Raw genomic sequence first — 14,829 nt, 5'->3', positions numbered from 1 at the left:
GGATTTGGTTTCAGAGACCCAGCAAATAAATTGTATATGAGGAAAGAAACTTGTATAGGAAGTGTGAAGGAACACCGAAATCATTCTGTGCAGTGGCCCTCAAGGTGCTTAATATATAGAAATGACTTGTTCCTTCCATGAATTGCTGAGCGCGAGAGCCAGCATGCTAGAGTTAGACAGGAGAGAAGTGAAATCTGCCAAGATAAATGCCAAGATAAACGCAGCAGTGTTTCATAAATTAACTCGGCTGTCTGTGTGTTTGTTTTTTCTTTGGAAGAGCCTAAAATTAAGGCTGTTCGACTCATCTTAGTAGTGGTTTAGAATTTGAGGAGTGGATGAGAAAGTAAGTTTGGGCTAGGAAGGGTAGAGAAAATATCCTGCACTGGAAAATCTTGGCAATTTTCATTTGAAATGTGTTCTTATCTGATGAACGAGGGTACTTCTGCCCCAAAGTCTGTGAATTAAGTAGTTTGGTTAAAAAATTATTACACAAAGATTTCTGGGTTTGTAAGCTCTCCATTTATAGTATGTGCAAGATATTAAGTTCAGAGGCAAACAGTACATGATGAATTCCTAGAACGCCAATGAGGTGTCCACATGGGTACTGAAAATGGTAGAAGTAGCCTGAAATGGTCTGGACCTATTCTTGCTGGAAATCTCCCTTATTCTATTAGAAATTAAATGTTGAGGTATGGGCACATAATGCTCACAAGTCTGAAAACACACATGAATCAGGGCTGGGCCCTGGAGGCTCAGTGCTAGGTAGAATGGCACATGCTATTGATTGTACTAGGGCCAAGGATGCATCGACATGATCTTGCAAGTCTAATTGGCTTCCAAGGGAATCCCACTGATCTATGTTAAAAGCTTGGATTTACATCAAGCTCTGGACAGAACTGGAATGTTGGATGGATGTCTTAGAAATATGCTGTAGGAGAGACTGCCCCTTTTAAATTATACTAGTCTTTGTGGAGAGGGTTAAGAGTTAACATCTTGAGGGTGGCATGAAATGAATCTGTGAATTGAGGCCTCTAAGGATACCACCTTCGGTCTTTATTTCTTGTTACCAAACAGTAATGAGGGTCCTGTTAAACTTAGATGAACAAATTGCTCATAAAGTGGAAAACAAGACTGAATTCTGTACGAAACAAATCTTCAGCAACTCAGTATGTGCTCATTTAGTTTGTGGCCAGGCAGCACTTGTCTACATCTTCTGTATTGCATGGCAGAAACTACATGCCATCAGAAGGTAGTGAGTGATACAAGTAAATGCAAGGTCACTGTTTTGCTGCTAAATTTCCAAAAGTTAAGGTTCTTCAATTCTTAAATCAGCTCATGGTCAAATTTAAGACCAAATAAAATCAAATATATGATTCTAATAAACTGATAATATCATATTGATAGCAGATCATTATAACTCTTTGATGTACACAGGGCACGAGGTCAGGGTTCATTTGCCCAGTGTTACCTGGAGATTGCCAGTTGCCACAGAAGGTTGGCCAGAATAAGAATCTGACTGCGTGCCTTTCTGTGGATTTAAAATAAGCAATATCACCCATCCACATGTTTAAACAAAGAGAGTCTAAGGTCACAGGAGTCTAAGGTCTAAGGTCATAGGAGTACTAAAATATACTGACGTCATTCTGAATCATAAGAGAATGTGAAACTTACCACATTAAGGACAGTGGGAACTCTGTGACTTTGTTCAATTAAAGATCCAGCACATGAGGTGACAGAATAACCTTGCTGGGTATTTGAGGCAGTGTCAATAGTTTCAAAGGTGAACTTTCACTGAGGTTATTAAGCATAGATATATTTGTGCTACTTGAATATTTTCCTATAGAAAGGCTTAACAATCTTCTAATTTCTAGCGTATTGAAAGCTTAAAATCAAAGCACTGCTTAGTTCTTAATAATTTTGATTTAGCTGCTTACAGCACCATATTTCAAAATGGTATTGTTTTCAGTAAAAGAAATCCTAGCTTGCTCTTGGCCTTTTCCTAGATCTAGAGGTTTTAGAGCTCCTGTCCTGTGCAATATACTACTATTTTCTTATTTCCAAATGTTACGTCAGGAATATTATATCTAAATTGACCTTAGGATGTTTACAAAGATCCTTTCCCCCTTCCCTTCCCATCCTAATCAGACACCTCTTGTACAAAGACTCAGACTACATTCCTTGGGTTCTTTTTATCTACTCAGGAAGGGAGGAGGAGAACTTGCAGTGATGACAGCAGGAGTTCTGTATGTGTGCGTTTGCCCTCATGCAGGCAGACAAGGTGGTTTATAAGATGACGGTGGCTTGCACTGTGCACGTATACTGGTGGCACATTTCCATCTCTTGCATGCTTAGGATGAATAACCTATTGAGGAAAAAAAAATTGGTGGAAAAGCATTGTTTTCTGGTGGGTTTCCTGCTCTCTGTAACTCATGATTGCTCCCAATCCCTAGGGACAACTAACTAGGTCTGACCACGGAGCAATGGCTCAAGTGTGCTGTGATGACCCTCCTCCCCAGAAGCCTGGCTTTCCTCAGTCTAATTACTTCTGGCAATTGTGGTTATTGGGATTTGGCCTAGTGACTCACTGGAACCCAAATTCTCCCAAGGAGCCCCCTTAACAAACAGAATTAAGTCTGACAGGAAGCCCAAACTTCCACCTCACTTTTACATGGAGCTTTCCCTGGTTTATGGCAAGGTTTGAACATCATTCATGGACTAGAAAAGAATAATAAACAAGATTTAATGAAGATAACCACTTAAAGAAGAGCACATTAGGAGAGAAGTAAGAATAGTAAGTTCAAGAATAAACAACCTACTGCAAAACTTAACCCATTAAGATAGAGTTACAACTATGCTATTTATAGTAGTTTTACTGATCACCAGTAGTCAATATAAAGTCAGTAATTGTAGAAACCATAAAAGAAAAGGATGTTTATTTCTTATTAGAGACCATTTTCTAACCATTTCATTTTTCCTGAAAACAAAGAGGACTCTAGGGCACAGTCATCTGGTAAGACATGAAAACAGTTGTTTATGATTAAGTAGCTTTGAAAAAACAATTGGGGGTATGGCTGTTACCTCATCTTCTATTCACTGCCTCCCTAACCCCTGGTATAGTTCAGCAGCAAGCACCCTCACTCCTGATCGCACCTCACCTAGCAGCAGCGTTCTTATCTGTGAAAACAGCAGCAGTATCTGTTAAACTCACCATCATGTTCTACTGTGTGCACTCTGCTATGTCTTCTTAGACCCTCTAGCTGAGACAATTCTCAATCAGATGGTCTTGTCTGCACCAGTCAGTGCCACAAGTTAAACAGTACTCAACTGATAAACAATCTGGGGCTATCAGACTGCTTTATATTTTAAACTACTATCTGTTCGAACGACACATATCTCATCTCTTATCATACTCCACACAAGCCTATTTTTTCTGTCGAACTCTCATGAAACTGGCATTGTTTTCAACAGTTGCTTAGCTGTAAGAGTTATCTTTGAATTAAGGGTCCAATGGTACTTCTCAGTCTTGGCTGTACCTTAGAATCACCAGAACTACTTTTGAAAATGCAGATGTCCAGGCCCCATCCCCAGAGATTGCTTCATTTGGTCTAAGATAGAGTCTGGCTTTGTTTTTTTAAGATCCCGAGGTGATTCTAATTGGAAATCAGGGTTGAAAAATCGCTGTACCAAGGCCCATAAAGCAAGAATTCAGAGTGGAGGTTACTGTTAATGCTCATAGTAAAAGTAATATAAATAAGAAATTTTATGAAGCACCATAAAGACAACTTTTCTGGACAGCAAAAACTAGCCAGTGAAATATCTATTGTGGTTATAAATTATAGAGAAGGATTTTGATATTTAACTGCAAAATTATAGACTTTGCCCACATTCTCATGCCTTAGTTAGTCTTCTCTTGGAATTACACACCATAGATGGGAAGAATAATCTTAGATTATTTCATATAAACTGTGCTACTCTATTGCTTCTAATGAAAAAAAATCAGCAACTTTCTATGTTTAAAAACCATCAATAGGGCAGGTTTAAGGAAAGAGAGGAAGAAGGACAGAGAAAAGAAAGAGATGAGGGAAGGAGTATTAGAATACCAGAAGCAACCTCTAGAGTAAATGTTTGAAGAAGACTTGTGGTTTGTTAAATGAGTAGGAAGAGATAATGAGCAAAGAGAGTAAAGGAAAGAAAAAGTGGGGTAGCGTTTGAGGAAACACGCCCATGATTGCTTCAAGTACCAATCCCAATAGTTGAAGTGACATGAAAAAATCAAGGAAGGATATGGGATTTGGCGTCAGTCCTCAGCTGGGATCCCAGGTCCACCATATCTTTGTTGAATGACCTCAGGCGACTGATATGGGACTACTGGCACCTGCCTTACAGGGTAAGTGTGAGGACTAATTGAAATAATATTTGCAAAAACATCAAGGACAGAGTCTGGCACTCACAGGTGATTAAAACATGGCAGCTATTTAAACAATAATCATTATCACAATACTCACTTTAACATATAAATATAAATGATTATTAAGATAGAATGTATGTGAATATAACAGTGGTTCTGAGAACTATGGTACCTCTTTCTTTTCATCTAAATGTGGCTGATACTGTCTCTTCTTATATGACAGCTTTTGTCGAGATGACTGTGTGTTCACATATGTGAGGTCCCATTGTATGACGGTATCTAACAATGAGAAACTAGCAGCACTTTTTCTTACCAGCTTATCAAGCATATGTTAAGAAAATAGTGTTCTAAAATAAGCATTTCACAAATTCTGTTATTTTATATTGTGTGGTGGTGGTTTGTATTATGTGGTTATAAAATGGGGGCTGCTTTACCACTTACTCTCAGGAATGTGCTTTGTATTGGGGTATAATTATAAATATGCTTACTAGCTAGTTTTCTAAGGACAATTTTTGGGAGTGAATATAGTGCATTGAATTATTGTGTATTCATTTTAGAAAGATGTTTTAAGGTAACTAAATGTAATCCCATGCCCCAGCCAAGTGCTCAGAGGAGAAGTAGGAGAACAGACCACTAGAAAATATAACCTGCTTCCTGATTCAGAAGACCCAACTTGTCTAGAAGCAGCAAGAGAGAGCGTGGAACCTGGTTGTTACTGAGGCTAGACAATTACTCGGTGGGGATGTTGCAGAAGTAGTTCACGTATTATATAGATGGACTGAATTCCTTCAAGTTTCATTCCATCCTGAGAATTTCTTATTTTAAGAGAGCACACTTTGTTGAGAAATCTGCTTGAAAGTAGAATGCTGTGAGTAGATGCTAGATCCAAGTGGAACGATATAAAAAATCATTTTTACACTTTAAGGAAACTAATCTTTCCTTACTATAAAGTTTTTCAGTTCTCCTAAGATTCTGTGGCAAAGGAATATCGTTCCACAGGTGATGAGACTTCCAAGTGTGATCTTCAAGTGGAAGACTTGGCAACGTAAAATTACCACTCCTGATACCAGTGACCATTTTCTTACGTAGCACAAAAAGGGCTATAAAAATGAGAAACCACAGTTGAAAATGATATATTCGATTCTATAGACAAAATACCTTAATGTAATTAATCTTATTTTGATATTACCAGTAAGAGTGATTCTCAATGTCAGCACAGCAAACATTTTAATAACAATAAACAAGACACTGCCAGATTTTTATCTCATGTATTCAACTATCCCTTCTATGGGAGTAACTCAAAAATGCTATCTTCAGCTCCGGAAACTCTCTGAAACTTTGATTCAGAGTTACTAAATGCCCTGCTGGCCCTCAAAGATAGTGCAAAAGGAAAATAAGTTTCCTAACAAATCTGCTTGTCTTACTTTCCTGTTCTTTTTGATTAGCTCTAATCAAAAAGATAGAGATAATTGTTTTTCACCCAGACATGAGTCCTTATAAGCCAAAGTGTAGTGCCAAATATGGCTCTCTTCCTCTTTTCCCTTCATATGCCCTCTCGTGCTCAATCAGTCACTGTCATAGCACAGGGTCTTATAAGCTTAAACCTGGGCCTTTGTAACTGCCACTTCCATCCCATCACAGGGCCACTTCTAAGATCCTGTCATGGTAGGGGAGTTCTGATGCATCTCTCTAGCTGGGATTCCAAACCAGCTCCCTGTGACTCTAAGCCCAAGGACAAAATGGACTTGCCAAAAATGGAGTATGTGGATTGACGCTATGGCTATGGTTTTCAGGCACTAGATATTGTGATGGGTGAAGAATATCATAATTAATTCAGTCTCTATGTTGATAAGTTACTTATTAATCTTTATATGATGGATTTACTTATAATAAGTGAATACTTATATTTGTTTGTATTCTCTTTTTTTTAAGATGACCTCTTTCCTCCTCTCTTTATTTATTTATTTATTTATTTATTTATTTAATGGCTGCATCGTGTCTTATTTGCTGCATATGAGATCTTTCGTTGCCGCACACGGGCTCTGCATTGTGGCGCACGGGCTTCTCTAGTTGCGGACTGAGGGCTTAGTTGCCCCGCGGCATGTGGGATCTTAGTTCCCCGACCAGGGATTGAACTGGCATCCCCTGCATTGGAAGGTGGATTCACCACTGGACCACCAGGGAAGTCCCTGTTTGTATTCTTAATCTTCATCCACTAAACTTGGTTGGATAAAACAACTAAGTTTAGAAGAACTAACTTGCTACTTCTGGTTCATGTTCTTATACCAAAAGATTAAAAGTTGAGGAGCCTATAAGAATTGCTTAGATCTAAATTTTTAACCAACCACCTCACTTCACAGATGAGGAACTGCAGCTTAGTGTGGTAAAGGGACTTGTCTGGGTTATTCAGATATTACTAGCAGTGCTAGACATAGAACCCAGGTCTTCTACTTCTTAGCCTACTTTTCTCAACATACACTGGGAATTCTCCTTCAATGACTTCTTAGGTCTCAGTCTGTACCATGAATTTATGATGTTTGCTGCTATCCATCAGATTCTTAAAGGTCAGATGGAAACCTAATAAGGTAGTATTTTGAAGACTGGGTTAGATACTTGCATAAGGCATAAAGCATAAAAGCAGTTAAAGGCCATTAAATATGTATTTAATTGGGCAATCATCTCCTTTAGTACCATTGAATTTTCCCTAAAAACTTCCAGAACAGTTTTAGTGACAGCAGATGGTAACTAGACCTAGTTACCTAGGTTACCCAGTTACCTAGTTACCTCGCCAAGAATATAAATAAGGCAGAAATATTATCAGAAAAGAGGTACCTGCAGCCATGTTTTTTAAAAATGAGTTTTTGAAATTATTCAAACTTTTTATATGTAAAAAGAATTCAGGTATTTTGCCTAAAAGTTGCATGTTGTTGAAACATCTTTGGAGCAGAAAATGGGATTTCTTAGCACTCAATGGCATCCTCAGCACCCTGACAATCCTTGAGAATGGAACATTCCATTCTTTTCAGCATTGCTGGGTAAGTACTTTAGTCGGAATGCTAGTAATAGTCCTGAATGGAAAGATCTGATGGACAGAATTAAACAAATAGAAAAAATGGGCAGCGTCCTTTACAGATGTGTATTTTATACTTTATATGTTTTGTTAAGGTATAACTGCAAAGCATTTCAAACTTACTAGGTTGGCCAACAAATGGTAAATTTTAAGATAATCGAATCATTTTAAACCTTAAGAAAAAATTCACAATCAAGAAAGCAACCCACGTTTTTCCTCAAAATCAAAAGCAAGGCAAAAAATATCTATATAACTTATGATGCGACACTTTTTCAAATGATCATTCTCAAAAGAATGCCAGTGTATGATGCACGGTTCAGAGAAGAAATAGTCTTAACCAAGTAAAACATATAATTTCAACACACTGTCTTACATGATCCTTACCATGGTCTCAAAACTGAATGATGTTTTCCTAATGGTAACCAAAGTTGATTCTTACATTTCATGAAACATAATACCCACTCTGATGGCATTTCAAGAATTCACTGCTTGGAAAAGGATGTTTTGGGGGCTGGGGAGAATGAATAGTGAGGAAGTGGGAAGAGAGGTTAGGACAACGTCCAAAATGAAACATTTGGATAGAGATAAAGGGGGGAAAGACGATTTAGAAAATTGCTGTATGTGGAATAGTTTTATTTTTTGATAGTTCATTCTTATAATTGCAGAGGGATCATGTGGTCTTAACTCTACAAAGGTTTCTGACAACACACAGTATTCTATCAATAATATATAGAATTCAAAAGAACTATTGCATTTTTTAAAAAAGATTAACCATTTAACTAGAAAATATTTGAGCTACTCAGTAGCAATCTGGAGATCTCTGTCCAGATTAAAATAGACTAAAATGATCAGATGACTAAGAAACTTATTTTGTAGTAGTGTGGCAAGAGTTTCCCCATAATAACTTGAAAATCAAATTTAACTACATGCTGTAATTTCCCATTCATCACTTTCTGGGGACCTAATTTGTAGAATATTAAATTCCAGGAAATATTTAATGGAGAAATGATTCAACAAAACTTATCTACTTGCAAGTTAAAATACCGTTCATATTTCATGCTTAAAAATATTGAAGTAGGGCTTCCCTGATGGCACAGTGGTTGAGAGTCTGCCTGCCGATGCAGGGGACCCAGGTTCGTGCCCCGGTCCAGGAAGATCCCACATGCCACGGAGCGGCTGGTCCCGTGAGCCACGGCCGTTGAGCCTGCGCGTCCGGAGCCTGTGCTCCACAACGGGAGAGGCCACAACAGTGAGAGGTCCGCGTACCACACAAAAAATAATAATAATAATAAAATAAATTGAAGTAATGCCATTCAATCAATTTTATGATTATTATATTCTCAATTACTTTACATAGAATAACTTGGGACTAAAAAGACAATATTCAAAAATTATCATTCTTAATGTTCTTAATAAAATCCTTTTATTGAAGTAATAAAGAATTAAAATAGTATAACAAAGAGATATTTTAAGAAACAATTTTGATAGTGTAATGATGATTAAATTAGAACTCACAAAAATAAGTGTCTTCTGTTTATATTTAGATGTTGCCATCAATGCCTAAGAGTTTGAATTTGGGGCTTGTATTCATACAGATATCACATAATATGTTGCAGAGTATACTTTCTCTAGCAAATTTTACTCATATCTTCATCTATTAAACAGTGTTTCACTCAAAAACAAGGTAGACTGGTGACAAAAGTAGACAGGTGAAAAAAATGCGTTGTAGCCAATATCCAAACTATACACTTCCATTCAAAATTAATATGATAAAATGCATAATAGAATGAAAGATTTTTCTGTCTTGTAGTTAACCTATTATTTTCCAGGTTAGCTGTGTAATCATCAAGAGTGTATCAGGGGCTTCCCTGGTGACGCAGTGGTTGAGAATCCGCCTGCCAATGCAGGGGTCACAGGTTCCATCCCTGCTCCGGGAAGATCCCACATGCCGCGGAGCAACTAAGCCCGTGCACCACAACTACTGAGCCTGCGCTCTAGAGCCCTCAAGCCACAACTACTGAGCCCGCGCGCCTAGAGCCCGTGCTCCGCAACAAGAGAAGCCACTGCAATGAGAAGCCCGCACACCGCAATGAAGAGTAGCCCACGCTTGCCACAACTAGAGAAAGCCTGCGCACAGCAGCAAAGACCCAATGCAGCCAAAAATAAATAAACAAAATAAGTTTAAAAAAAAAAGAGTGTATCAGAATCTCAAAGAATGGCTTAACATCCAAAACGGTATCATGAGCAACGGCCACTGTATTCCAATAAATCGGTTTTCATTTTATAACCATTAAAATGATTTCTCTTATGTTCTTACTCCATTATTTCAAACATCTTTATGAAAGATTTTAAAAAGTTTTATAGATTGTGCAGTGAGTGCTTGGTAATTATTATGCCTACAATGGCTTTTCAAAAATTGGATCTATCTGGAATCTAAGCAATTAAAAACCAATTAATAGATGGCATCAAATAAAAAGGGTACTACAATGGCATCTGATGTTTCTCACAATAGTCTTCTGGCATAATATGATCCTACAATGTCTTCTTAATAACTAAATAATATTATATTATATTTAGCAAGCTTCATTATCACTATCAGGTATTTAACTCTTTGACGTTGGTCATTAATGTTTAATAAATACATATAAATATCAGTTCGAAAATTTCCAGTCAGTTAGAACAGCTTATTCTACAAACACAGGATAAATGATGGTTTTGAGACCATTACATTTATTATTTAACACGCCTGATATCTTCTCTCTGACATGGGCCAACATATAGCATAAATAGCAGGAGATAAGTTCCATTTAGTAGCTGTATGGCTTTGTATAGGTTACTTAGCCTCTGTTTTTGGGTTCTTTCCCTGTAAAATGGGGATATTAATACCTGCCTCTATACTTCAAGTGGCTATTTAGGGACCCAAGTGAATAACTCAAGTGAAAGTGTGGTGCAATTGTAAGGTACTGTGGTTATTATGGCACATATAACCTTTACTTTTATTAGCAGATAAGCTAGAATCCAGAAGCTGACTGTACCAAGCAGCAAAGGCTGAGCTGGAAATGAGTTTAAAACTCCATTCAGGATTCTTTATTTAACATCCTCTGAAAACATTTCTGGTTGAAGATTTTTGAATAAGGATTGCGTTTCATTTTTATCTTGAGTAAATTCAACTTAGTCAACTCTAGGAGCTGTATATGAATCCAAGCAGGTAAAAAAGTTATTGAGCATTTATTCATCCATAACATAATAGATATTTTTTTAAAGTACAAAATTCCTGTTTAAAATGTTATTTTTTCTATAAGAGGAAACAGGATCACTAGTTTGCAACAAAGTAGAGATAAATGGTATAGCAGTTCCTTGAGGGAAACAGGAGATTACTGATATAGATAGCTTTATCTGCTTTATCTGCGGATAAGCCATGGTTCCTTAGACTTGATAATATTTAACACTGCAAATGAACTGTTTTTGCAAGAAAGTTTTCTACCAAAACATTCAAGAGACCACTTTCAAAACTATGAAAAATAGTTCTTACACCCCAAATTGCTATCATTAGTTAAGATTTAAAAGTTTAGGAGAGTGAAGCTACTTAACTATAGGCCAAAAGGTTAAATACCTTAATTGTCTCTTGAAGCAAAAATAGGAAAGACCGTTTCTTTCTAGAATACCTTTGACTACTACCTTATTTTTCATTTAAACAACTTTTTCCCAGTCCCTATTTGAGAAAACGTTTTTTTCAGAGATTTCCAAGGAAACGAGTTTGTACACCTGCAATTTGACCTTGATTTTCTGGACCTTCCCCTCCACTCCTTCCCCATTCTAAAAAAACCAAAAACTAACAAACAACAGCAACAAACCCCATGCTGCACCTGCCAAGAGTCTCCTCTGTCTCCTCGGAGAACGCAAGGGGTCGCCCCTCTCCCAGGATTGCATCAGCAAACCCCAGGAGCAAAGGCAGACTCAAGTGTGAAGGAGCAAGGAGCATCCCCTGCTAGGGAGGCTCTCTCCCGGCCCCACACCCACAGAACAATCGGAATTTCAGCACAATTCCACCCACTCCCTTTCTCATCCCCACTACACAACAAGAGGGCGCCTTTGACATGGCCTTGAGAAGATTAAAGCAGATCAAAAAGCAGTTCGCCTTTGGACTCTGTAAATCCTCTCTAATCGGAGCCTAGGGGTGCTCCATCCCCCTCTGCTCCCAGAAGACTTGGGGCAGCACCACTGGGCAGCTTCCTGCACCGCTGTCCTTGCTGGGGGGAAGTGAGAACGAATGGATGGCCAGCTTTCTTTCCGGTGTCTTCCATCAGAAACAGGGGCCCCCAAACTGCAATCGGAGACCACTCTGACACTCAGGACCCCGTCCCTCCCCTGCGATTGTGTGGCTCCTGGCCCTGGGGTCCTCAGTGGGGTGAAGGAGGGTGTGGGCCATGGGCGCCGGGTGGGCACTGGCTGGAAGAGGGATGGAAAGCAGGAGGCTGCGCTTGTGCCCAGCATCTCTCTCTCTCCCCACCGACCTGCGATTCAGTTCCCCTGGCCGGACTCTGCGAGAAGGGGACCTGGGGACCGCCAGAAACGAGGGCAAGACTCGAGCTCCAAGCCACTTCTTTTGGGAGGCGGCCGCAAGTCTCGAGTGAAAGGGTGAGTGGAGGAGTTTTGAAGAATACAACCATCCAGAGGCCAAGCATAATAAATCGGATGCCCCGACGTGCTTAGATTAGGCCCTCCTCCCCCCCCCCCGGCTACGCAATCCTAGAGGCGCTGAGGCCGGGTGGGAGCCCCTGGCGCTTTGGTACAGCGTTTCTTAGAGGCAATTTTCAGGTGAATCAAACCTTGTCTGCCCTAGGCAAGCGGCACAAAGGGAGCTTTCAGCGGTCCCTCACGTCCAGAGGCAGGGCACAAACAGTGGCGGAGAAGCGATTACTAAAATCTCCATCTCACACAAGACTGTGCTGTGTCCCCTGCGCTGTACCCGAGCTTGCCCCCAGGGGCTTCGCGGGCCAGCGATCCGAGGTGGCACTGCGCGCGGGACCAGGCGCCGCCAAGCGTCATTGGCTCCTGGGCGGCGGAGGTCCGAGTTGGTCAAGGCAATAGCATCGCTCTCTGCGCCCCGGGAAGTTTTCTCCCTCCCAGTCCCCGCCAGCGCCCCCCCCCCACGCTGGAGCCAGGGTCGCCCTCTGCTCTGTCTGCGAAGGAACTCCCCACGCCTGCACATAACGCCGGAGCGGAGCGGCCAGCGCGCCGGGCTACCCAGGGGCAGGGAGAGGTGCCTTTCTCTGCTCTGTCTCCTCATCTATGGAAGACGCCACCTTGAAACAGACCAACCCGGGATGAGGGTGCCCTGGTGGGGGGGCGGTGCCCGTTTCATCCCAGCTAGGGCACTGTCCTAGGAAGTCTTCACAAGCCAACCTTCCAAGTAACTGGAATCGGGAAAAGGGGCAGCGAGGGGGCGAGCCTGAGTCTTTAGGGGGAACCCCACCCTCAGTGTGTGTTTGCCCCAGGGGACCCACTTGAAAGGGCCTGAGACGGTAAAAGCGCTCACGCGTGACAGGCAAGATTGTAACTGGAAACCTGGCACCTCCAGCTCCCAGCGGCCGGTTCGGCAGCCCTCACATCCCTCGTACTGGGACGCCGAGCGTCTCCTTAAGCGCGCAGGCACGCGGACCCCGAGCGCCCCGCGAGCCCTTCGGTTCCACTCGTGCGTGGCTGGGGGTATAGCGGCCGCGCAGGCGCTCGCTCGCCATTTCCCGAGGGGCGGGAGGGTTCCTCGCGACCCCAGCGCCGCGGGAGGACCCTGCGAGGTCTTCCCAAGCAAGGCGGCGACGCAAGGTGAGCGGGCGCCGCGGCCGCGCCTTCCCCGGCGGGAACTCAGTGGTCAGGGGCATCCAGCCGGCCAGGTGTCCGTGATGCCTGGGGCCTCGAGGCCCCCGTGCACGTCTCGGGACGAAAGCACAAATCCCTCGAGCTAGTCTAACGAAGGGCCGAACTTTTCCGCGAACCTGAAATTATGAGGGTGTGGGAGCCACCTTAGCGCCGGGTCCGCCGGACTCTGGCACCCAGAAGGATGCGGGGGAAGAGAGGGGCGCGGAGAGGAAGGCGTGAAAGACGCCAACACAGGAGCCTAAACGGTTACCTCCTCTCGAGGCGTGGGGTGCTGGGTGGCAGGACCGCTGCCTCTGGGAGCCGACTCAGGACAGGCAAAGCGACCCGACAGGTGAACGCGGCGGGAGGGAGCAAATGCGTAAAAAAGCCTGCACTTACTTCTTCGCTGGCGCCTTCCCCGGGAGGCGTTTTGGCTGCCGATGTATTCCAAAAAGTTCAAAATGATAAAAAAACAAGAAATCAGTCGCAAGTGCATAGTAACCCAGTAATAGTTCCCTTCCTTTTCTCCTTTTTCTTTTGATTGTTAATTAATATTGAATGTTTTAGAAATACACGTAGGTGTTAGGCGTATATGGAGAGCAAGAGAGAATCCAAGCAGCGGACTCCTCCACTCAGATCCGATAGGCGAGCTGGGATGGCAAACGAAGCGGGTCGGGTGGTCAGGGAAACCAACTACTGTACTTTCAAACTGTCCGAGCCCTGAGCTGCGGGGGCTCCCGTACGGTGGCTGTCAGTGCCGCAAGTGAGGGTTCCAGAAGCAGCGAGCGGCCTCGCCAGGGCGGCCGCAGGTAGCATGGTGCGCGGCGGCGGCGGCCGCGGGCGGGATCCGGGTGGGCGGTGGAGACGGTGGCGACCCCTTGGGCTTAGAGGTTGCTGCGGCAGCGGCGGGGGCCCCGGGAGCGGAGGGGAGCGGGCGCCGTCAGCACCGCGGCCATGGCCAAGGGGCGGCGGAGAGACCCCGAGCTGCTTCTGCTGTTCGCGAGCAGGAGCCGCTCCAGTGGTGGAGGGAGGGCGAGAGGGTGGGTGGGAGGGAGGGAGGGAGGGACGGGGCGAGGGAGGGGGGAGGGGAGGGGGATGGCTGCTGGGGGCGGGGGGAGCTCGGGGGCGGGGAAGGAAACTGCTGGAGCAACAACCCTGAGCGACCTCAATAACTTTCAATTTCAAGAGGGAAAGAGGGAGCTGGAAAAGTACAGGCGTCGCGATTTGGCAGAGGGACGGGAAGAGGCGCCTAAGGGGTCCCGGGTCTGCGGCGGAGCATCTCTGGACACTGCAAAGAAGGCGGGAGAACGGGAGCCGGAGGGAGTGGGGGGAGGCACTGCGTGCCCAGAAGAGCCCCTCTTCAGAACGGTTGCGGTCGCGGGGAGAGGAGGGCGCGCTCGGGCTGGGACCGTGGAGGTGGACGGTCCAGCGGCCGCGGGACGCCCCCCTCCCCGCCCCCGACTCCGGCCGGTCTCAACCGCCTCAGGCTGGG

The 14,829-nt window shown here is 43.3% G+C and overlaps 1 protein-coding gene across 1 annotated transcript in view; it reads right to left on the bottom strand.

Annotated features, from left to right (window-relative positions):
* RSPO3 (R-spondin 3) overlaps window positions 1–13,833 on the bottom strand; it is a gene marked incomplete at its 5' end in the record, with an annotated part of 77,784 nt that extends 63,951 nt beyond the window's left edge. The window contains one exon of the mRNA XM_079716868.1: window positions 13,737–13,833. Within this exon, the coding sequence (XP_079572994.1) occupies window positions 13,737–13,833 (97 nt within the window). The remainder of the gene's footprint in view (window positions 1–13,736) is intronic.
* Window positions 13,834–14,829: the final 996 nt, after the last annotated feature.

The sequence above is a fragment of the Hyperoodon ampullatus genome (assembly GCF_949752795.1).
Source record: "Hyperoodon ampullatus genome assembly, chromosome: 12".
NCBI classification, from domain to species: domain Eukaryota; kingdom Metazoa; phylum Chordata; class Mammalia; order Artiodactyla; family Ziphiidae; genus Hyperoodon; species Hyperoodon ampullatus.
Note: the sequence above shows the minus strand (reverse complement) of the source record. Positions and strands in the feature narration are given on the sequence as shown.